At 37.5% G+C, this 8,871-nt stretch overlaps 1 protein-coding gene across 6 annotated transcripts in view; it reads left to right on the top strand.

Moving 5' to 3' along the window:
* The window catches only part of ASH1L (ASH1 like histone lysine methyltransferase), a 171,805-nt gene that overhangs the window by 137,204 nt on the left and 25,730 nt on the right, over positions 1-8,871 (top strand). For all 6 annotated transcript variants that reach the window (XM_041745463.1, XM_041745445.1, XM_041745453.1 and 3 more), the window contains 5 exons: positions 86-159; positions 1,655-1,700; positions 1,814-1,922; positions 7,889-8,095; positions 8,224-8,370. In XM_041745463.1, coding sequence (XP_041601397.1) covers positions 86-159; positions 1,655-1,700; positions 1,814-1,922; positions 7,889-8,095; positions 8,224-8,370 — 583 coding nt within the window. The remainder of the gene's footprint in view (positions 1-85; positions 160-1,654; positions 1,701-1,813; positions 1,923-7,888; positions 8,096-8,223; positions 8,371-8,871) is intronic.

The raw sequence follows: 8,871 nt of genomic DNA, 5'->3' as shown, positions 1-8,871 counted from the left end.
TTCTAGTCAGTGCCTATTAGATCTTGTGGCTGTTTGACCCTTTGTATGAATAGATAGTGAAATTGATAGTATTTTTTTGTTTCAGGAAAGTATCTAAGGCAAAAGAGAATTGACTTCCAGCTTCCCTATGACATCCTTTGGCAGTGGAAACATAATCAGGTACAAGGAGTCTGTCTTACCACTTTTCATTCTTAAGGGTGGGTGAAGGGAATGCAAGTCTCTCTCTGCCTCCTTGTTATGCCCTGTGCTCCCTGTGAAGGTTAGAGACTAAGAGAAATGAATTTGCATCCGTATCTAATGTGATCTATTTGCCTTTACTCTTGTTTCAGAATAGCAGTGAGTTCCTGCTTCCCTAGGCAACCCTCTGTTATTAGTGTAGACTCTTATTCTGGTAGCAGAGATCTGTTTCTAAGAATCCTGTTTGATGCAGGTCCCAGGAGAATTTAGATGTACTGCCAGCAGCACTAAGAAATTCCAGGCTTTATTTTTGTTGGCTCCTTCCCATCAGTTCGGAATTTATTTTTCACATACAAAGGAGATTCTTCTATCAAAGGAAACGGAAAATGTTTAACACTCATGTACTTCTAAAAAGATCTTTAAATATATTGGGAAGTAAAAAATAGGAAGGTGCTGTTTTTCCTCTGTTGCTTCCCTAATTGAAAAGTTTCCCCCAGTAGTTTTGGTAGTTAGCTATAGCCCCAGTCCCCATGTTGAGAACAAGCATGTCATGCAGATGGAGTAAGTAGGCTCCTGACCTTTGCCAAAATTCTACCAGAATTCAATTTTGGAAGGCCAAAAGCAGTCGACATACCCCCTCTGCATTCTCTTTTCTGGTGGCCTCTCTTGAATTCTGAGAGGATCAGTATGTTAGATATCTGTCTCAGAGTTCATGACCATGAAGGAGACAGTTCTCTGGCCCTGCTGAAAAATGGGGGGGTAGGGGGAGGTTCTAATTGGTTAATACACCTTCAGTTAGACCACGGTGCTTCTTTTGTTTATGCTGTTTATTCTGGTAAAACACTGGCCAGGTGATCACCTCTCTTCTAATACATTGGGGTTTTTTTGTTTTTTTTTCCTTTCCTTTTTTTTTGAATGCATTCTTAATTGCAGTATGAGAGCTTCCTTTCCTGCCTTCCCTTTCCCCTTTATTCACTAAATTAATTGCCTTAATTAAAATGTGATATGTGTTTTTCTAGAATACCTACCCTGAAAAGGCTAGGGTGCTCATCTTTTTAATTTTGTATACTACCCAGACCATTTCAACAAGCCCTATGCAAGTTTTCCTTTCTTCTCAAACAGGCAAGTTGAGTCTTGATATATTCAAAAGAATAGCTTCATTCTGCAGCGTGATTTTCATTTAAGTCTGTCTCCAATATGCATGTGATTGAGAATGCATTCTTATGAAGCTATTTCACGTTTCTTTGTTGTAGCATCTGTTTCTCTCTCACCCTGATCTAGTAAGTTACTTTTTATTTCAGGGTAAAAAGTGATCACACCAAGATTTTCCCTAGAATGTATCCAACCCAGAAAATCTTATAAATATTCACATATGAGCAGAACACGTGGATAATTTCTTGTATTTTTAGTGATTGATGCTGCTGTCTGGCATTTGAAGTTAAATGCTATATCAAGATTTTTCTTTCTTTTCTTCTAGCTATACAAAAAGCCAGATGTCCCACTATATAAAAAAATCCGTTCAAGTGAGTAACTTAGGAGCTATATTTTCTGCCTTCAGACCATCAATGTTCTTGGCCTAGCACTTAAAAAATTATCCTCTATGTTCACAAATTACTCTTTGCTATCTTCTCTCAAGACGTCTACGTTGATGTCAAACCCCTTTCTGGTTACGAGGCCACCACCTGTAACTGTAAGAAGCCAGAGGATGACACCGGGAAGGGCTGTGTGGATGACTGCCTCAATAGGTACTGTACTTACCTGACTTCTCTGAAAGCACAAGCTTTAGGATAGATGACGCTTCATTTGGAGGGAAAAGTTAAATAAGCTCTTTGGTTTCTTCTCATGGAATTGAGCAAAGCTATATAAAACCTAATTGTTGGGCTATCCTAATCTACTTGGGCCATTAATGGCAAAATACCATAACCCTGGTGGCTTAAACAGCAGAAATTTATTTCTTAACGTTCTGGAGTCTGGAAGTCCAAGGTCAAGATGCAAGTATTTTATTTAATGTTTGGTGAGGACCCATGTCCTGGCTTATAGACGGCCACTTTCTCCCATGTGCTCCTGGGTCTTCCCCTAGTGTGTGCTTGTGGAGAAAGAGCTCTCTGTTCCTCTTCCTATAGGGACACTAATTCCATCATGTGGTTCCTACCTTTATTCCCTAATGTAAGCCAAATGACCTCCCAAAGGCTCTACCTCCAATAATCATTATACTGGGTGCTACAGCTTCAGCTGTTAATTTATGGAGACACAAGCATGTAGCCCATCACATGGGCTAGAGTAACAAAAAAAGAATGAAATTTAGAGTCTTACCATACCCAGGTTTAAGTCCTCTTACTACTTAGGAGACCTGAGGAAAGTCATTTAACCCCTCTAATAAAAGTAGTACCTTCTTTATGGGGGGCCAGGAGTGAGATTTTATGAGACAATGTTCATAAAGTATTCACCATAGTTTAGAAACTTTCTTAGATCTCCGTACATGGTAGCCATGATGAAGGATTAAGGTAGGATGGTGGCAGTGAGAAAGAAGAAAGGCATGATCTATTCTGAAGGAAAATTAGGTTGGTTATCCTTATGCTTAGCATAAGCACATAGATGCACATATGCTGACTGGGTCAGTGATGCTGATGAGAGTTGGTTATGCTGTTAGAAAATGAAAGTATGGAGTTTGATTGGTTTGGAGATCAAAACTGTGATTTTAAGTTGGGGCAAAAAAGAGCCAATGAACTTTACATCAGTACTTCCTTTCCTAGAGAATTTTCCTGGCCAAAGACTACTGCTTCCCCAGTGTCTCTAGTCAACTGTCCTATGGGCTCAGGGAATCTATGTTTTACTATCTCCAGTGTTAACATGCCGGCTTCTAAATTGTCTTACAACACCATTGTTAATTCACATCTTATACATACATACATACGATTTTAGGAGTCATAGCTGCTGGCCTAGTCTGTGTTGTGCACTGACTTTTTTTCACTCACAGATGTTTTTTCTATATACTTTTTTTCTTGTTAGGTCTTTTTTTTCGTGTGTGTGTGTGTGTGTGTGTGTGTGTACATACATATATGTGTATGTATGGGGGGCCAGGAGTGAGATTTTATGAGACAATTTATACCCATTTGCTCACACCACATATGTATATACACACACACACACACACACACACACACACACACACACACACTTTTATGTATTAGTGTGGTCCACAAGCTCACCATTTTTAGGAGTTCTCTTATCTTCCATAGGTTGGTATGCCCTCATCCTCCAACCTTCTGTGACTCATCATTCAAATTATTTCAGTGTTTTGCTATTAAAAATAGCACTACTGGGATCCCTGGGTGGCACAGCGGTTTAGCACCTGCCTTTGGCCCAGGGCGCAATCCTGGAGACCCGGGATTGAATCCCACATCGGGCTTCCAGTGCATGGAGCCTGCTTCTCCCTCTGCCTGTGTCTCTGCCTCTCTCTCTCTCTCTGTGACTATCATACATAAATAAAAAAATTTTTTAAAAAAATAGCACTACTGTAAAACTGTGTGGATTCCTTTTTTTTTTTTTTTAATCCTTAGGGTGTGCTCTCAGAAGAAGAATTACCTGTACAAACTATATGAACATTTATATATTTCTTACTGTGTATTATCCAGTAGCTCTCATAAAATAATGAGTTAATTTGGGTTATAACCACCAGGATATGAATATACTCACTTCCCCATAGTTCTACCTCATTTAGGTATTCACATCTAACTTTATTTTTGGTGCTTTGATACTTCACTGGCTTAATGTTTGGCAATATCATATGTCTTTAAAATTCTTTAAGTTTGCATTCCTTTTTATGCTAACATTGCTATTTTTTATGTTTTATTGTCAGTGGAGTTGCCGTAATATAGCTACTATCACATTGGTTAGTTCTCTTTTTCGCATTAGTCTAGTAAGATAGGTAATAGTTTGATATTTTAGAAATGAAAGATCCTGGACTTAGGATAGTAAATTGTTCTGTATTACATTTATAACACTTAGGTGATAGAATTTGGACCCACATATGTTTGATTCGAAAGTCAGTCATGTTCTTTCCACTCTATACACTGTTATATAAGTCATTATTAGTCTTTTAATAACATAGAATTGAAATCTGAATATTTACCTTTACATAATTACATTGATTGTCTTGTATCATCTTTGTTAGTGTGAGTTTCACATTTGTGCTTTCCATTGTGTTGCCTTTCTTTAAAAAAAAAAACTCAAATACAGTGCCACCAACTTTATATCATGAGAATATGAACCGTATATATTCATGCATCTAATGAATGAGATGATAAATGCATAAATACCTAAGAAAAATTAAAATATATTATCCAATGGGTACTTCCGCATATATTTAAAAGTAACCCACATAATTTAGTTAAATAGAGCCACTTAAAATGTTTTTCTTGTCTTTGTATTCAAGGTTTTGTAAATATTTGTGAGAAAAACTCGAATTGAATTGAATCTATAAGATTCAATTTTATGTCTATGTAAGGCTCATGTAGCCCAATGAAAACTGAATTCAGGACTATTTTTAAAAACAAGTAATAGAGGGGATCCCTGGGTGGCTCGGCAGTTTTAGTGTCTGCCTTTAGCCCAGGGCGTGCTTCTAGAATCCCGGGATCGAGTCCTGCATTGGGCTCCCTGCATGGAGCCTTCTTCTCCCTCTGCCTGTGTCTCTGCCTCTGTCTGTGTGTGTCTCTCATGAATAAATAAATAAAATCTTCAAAAAAAAAGTAATCATTTTTATGAATAATATTTTTAAAACATGTCCTCTCTTCTAAACAATTTCTGAGAATGATCAGTGTTATTTATAAATTCTATAAGCTCTTCTCAAGTTAATATTTGTTTCTGTATACCATCCATATCAATCCCATTACTGCTTCAGAACAGTTCACATTGCCACTTTGCCTAGAGCAGACATTTCAGGCTGCTTTTTTACTCTATACCCATTTGCTCACACTACATACAGAGCCCACTTTCTTAGTTCTCCACAACAAACATGTTACATATAACAAAGCCAAATATTTAGAGGAAGATAAGAGTACATTTCTAGGTAAGCCTTGTAATGCCACCAGAAGTGGTAACTCTCAAGTTCACAGGCTGCAAATTGAATATCAGCGTCCTTGGCTAACTCCCCATTAGATCCTGTCTGTGCTCCTTTGTTGAGTATCATTTACTTCCGCTTGCCCAGTGAGAATTTCCAGGAGCCTTCACTTTTGCTGTAGAAGAGCAGTAGACCTTCAAATCCTCGGTCCCAAAAAAGTAGAGAGGTTCCTCTTCCCTGCCTCCAAGGCTTACTCCTGCCTTACCTGGCATGATTTATAGTGGGAATATTTTTCAAATAAGAACCTGTCTCCACTCCCAAGGGGTGACCTGACCTCCATAGCTAGTTAGGTCACACTAGTACATTTGCCAGCAACTATTTAACATTAAATCTCACCATGCGAGGGAAAGAGCTTTCCTATGTAGGTCTATATTTAGAAGGGGAAGATTCTCTAGTCTTAAAATGAATGGCATTATATGGCTAAAAAGAATGGCAGTTTATGCAGTAAATCAACAACTTCACATCTTAGTGTACAGCACCTACTTTCATATTTTGATAAGTTTACAGTTTTGTTTCTCAGATACAATGACTAGAAACATGTTTTACTTTTTACATAAAGGGCTTATCTTGATCATTGAAATGAATGGAATATATTTCAATGCCTTCAACTCTAGAAATGTCTAATGAGTGTTCTCTGGCAGAAAAATTTTTTAATTAATTTTAAAATCTTTCATCTCAGCACTCTGTTATACTTTAGTTCTCTTATCCACAAATTTTATTGTTTTATGTGTTTTGAGGTATGATGAAAATTCAGGTGGAAATTCAAGGAAGAGGTGGTTACAGTTGCAACTATGAACATGAATGAGCTTTTTTTTTCCTTTTTTTTTAAATTTAGATTCAATTAAATTTTTTTGAAAGATTTTATTCATTTATTCATTAGAGACGCAGAGAGAGGCAGAGACATAGGGGTGAAGCAGGCTCCATGCAGGAAGCGCAATGCACTCAATCCCAGGACCCCAGGATCATGCCTTGAGCCAAACCACTGTGCCACCCAGGCGTCTCTAAATTCAGTTAATTAACGTACAGTGTGTTATTAGTTTCGGAGGTAGAGTTCAGTGATTCATCAGTCTTGTATTATATTCAGTGCTCATTACATTACATGGTCTCCGTAATGCTTATCACCCAGTTAACCCCATCCCCCCACCTGCTATGAATGAGACTTCTAAGGATAAGAGGAACCGGAAAGTGCCATGGAAGGTATAGAGGAGAAAAAAGGATGTTTGTTTTATGTTTTTTTTTAAGGACTCATTATTGGAAAGGTGGAAAATCCATTATCATAAAAGATAAAGAGGGAAAACATTTTCAGGAGAGGTGTTCAGTAGTATTTATGCAGCAAAGAATTTATTAAAAGAAAGAATAAAGGTGGTGAATTTGACAGTAACACAATGTCTTTCTCACAAGTTAAACTAATTGTCTTAAGTGGAATAATCTAGTGGGTATGTTCTTTCTCTGCTTACTCCTTATTTATGTGACACTATGTGTTTTGTCCTGGATGGTTATTTGAAGAATGTCTGTGAAAGTACTTTATACTATCAAATGTTAAATCCTTTCTTTACAAGTTTTGTAAGTTATGTGTGTCTGTACATATATATACATGTATATGTATATGTATATATACTGAACATGATTAAAACAGGGAGGGTCAAGAATATAATGGTACCCTTACTGGGATTCTAAACCATATGCCAAAACTAAATGGCTTCTGTGAAAGATCCAGAAATGTAAAAAAAGAAAGGAGAAGACATTTTCAAAACAACTTTACTATGTTGAGAATTTTTTGCTTGTCAATTTACTAGAGGTTATAGATTCTAGTATAAAAACTAGAAATGTTATTTCCAATATGGAAATGTCATTTACACTAATGAAATATAAAATTATTATAAAACAACAATAGTGCAAATGTACTGAACTATATACTTAAAAATATTTACAGTTTAAAGTTTATGTGTGATTTTACTACAATTTGAAAAGGAAAAAAAAGATCTGTAAATTCCCATGAGCTGCTTCAAAACAAGAATGCCATGTAACCTTCAAATTATTAATTCCTCTCTGGGTCGTGGTTTTATCTTTTTTGTGGGGGGTGTAGTTTTATTGTAGTTTAATTTATTTTTTTTACTTATGAGTTCTATCTTTTTTTTTTTTTCAAAGATTTTATTTATTTATTCATGAGAGACATAAGGAGAGAGAGAAGCAAAGACACAGGCAGAGGAAGAAGCAGGCTCCATGTGGGGAGCTGGATGTGGGACTTAATCCCAGGTCTCCAGGATCACGGCCTGGTCTGAAGGCAGTGCTAAACCGCTGAGCCACCCAGGCTGCCCTGTAGTTTAATTCTTAGAACAAAGCTAAATATGATAGTGTTTACTCAAGATGCTTAGTGGACCATTAGCTTAATAATCTATTCAGTGTTTGTAACTTGACTTTGAAATTTTCGGTATTATTAAGTTCTGAAGCTGTAGACTCTTTGTCCTTATGAACCTTGTTAACCAATCCAACCTTGTTAATTTACTGTATTCATTTTAAAAGTTCCTGTAAAACAAATATGGACTCCTGAAGGCATATATATTGACATACAGTTATCTCTTTTCTTTCTAGAATGATCTTTGCTGAGTGTTCCCCTAACACTTGCCCCTGTGGTGAGCAGTGCTGTAACCAGAGGATACAGAGGCATGAGTGGGTGCAGTGTCTAGAACGATTTCGAGCTGAGGAAAAAGGTTGGGGAATCAGAACCAAAGAACCCCTAAAAGCTGGGCAGTTCATCATTGAATACCTAGGGGAGGTTGTCAGCGAACAGGAGTTCAGGTACAGTGATGAATAATGATACTCCAGTAAAATGGCAAAGGTACCAAATTAGAATAGAGAATGGAAGATTTCAGATTTACTTTCAACTTAATCACTAACTGACTTTCAATTCTTCTTCTCCTCTTTAGGAACAGAATGATTGAGCAATATCATAATCACAGTGACCACTATTGCCTGAACCTGGATAGTGGGATGGTGATTGACAGTTATCGGATGGGTAATGAGGCTCGATTCATCAACCACAGCTGTGACCCAAACTGTGAAATGCAGAAATGGTAAGGAAGCAGGGGAGGGTGAATCCACGAATCCAAGGGAGCAGAAGGCATTGAGGGTCAAAGAGATGAGTCTTCCCTCAGTGCCAGTCAGCTTACACAAGCACCTCAGGCAATTCCCTGTTGTACCATACCTCCAGAGAGATACTACTGCCATTTTTTCACTTCATCATAACTATTCCCAGAAAAATACAATATATATAATAATGGTAATACCGAATACTTACCGACTGCTTACTGTGTGCCAGGCACTGTGTTACATGGTTCTTCTCCTGTTAGGTCACTCAGCATATTTATTACATGCCCACTGGATTTGTTAGCAATGAGAAACAAAAATAAGTAAAATAGAAAAGACTCTTAACTGTAAAAAATTACATCTAAAAAACAATTCAGGGCAGCCCAGGTGGCTTCGTGATTTAGCGCCGCCTTCAGACCAGGCTGTAATCCTGGAGATCTGGGATCAAGTCCTGCATCAGGCTCCCTGCTCAGTGGAAAGTGCTTCTT

The sequence above is a fragment of the Vulpes lagopus genome, chromosome 1 (genome assembly GCF_018345385.1).
Source record: "Vulpes lagopus strain Blue_001 chromosome 1, ASM1834538v1, whole genome shotgun sequence".
Lineage (NCBI taxonomy): Eukaryota > Metazoa > Chordata > Mammalia > Carnivora > Canidae > Vulpes > Vulpes lagopus.
Note: the sequence above shows the minus strand (reverse complement) of the source record. Positions and strands in the feature narration are given on the sequence as shown.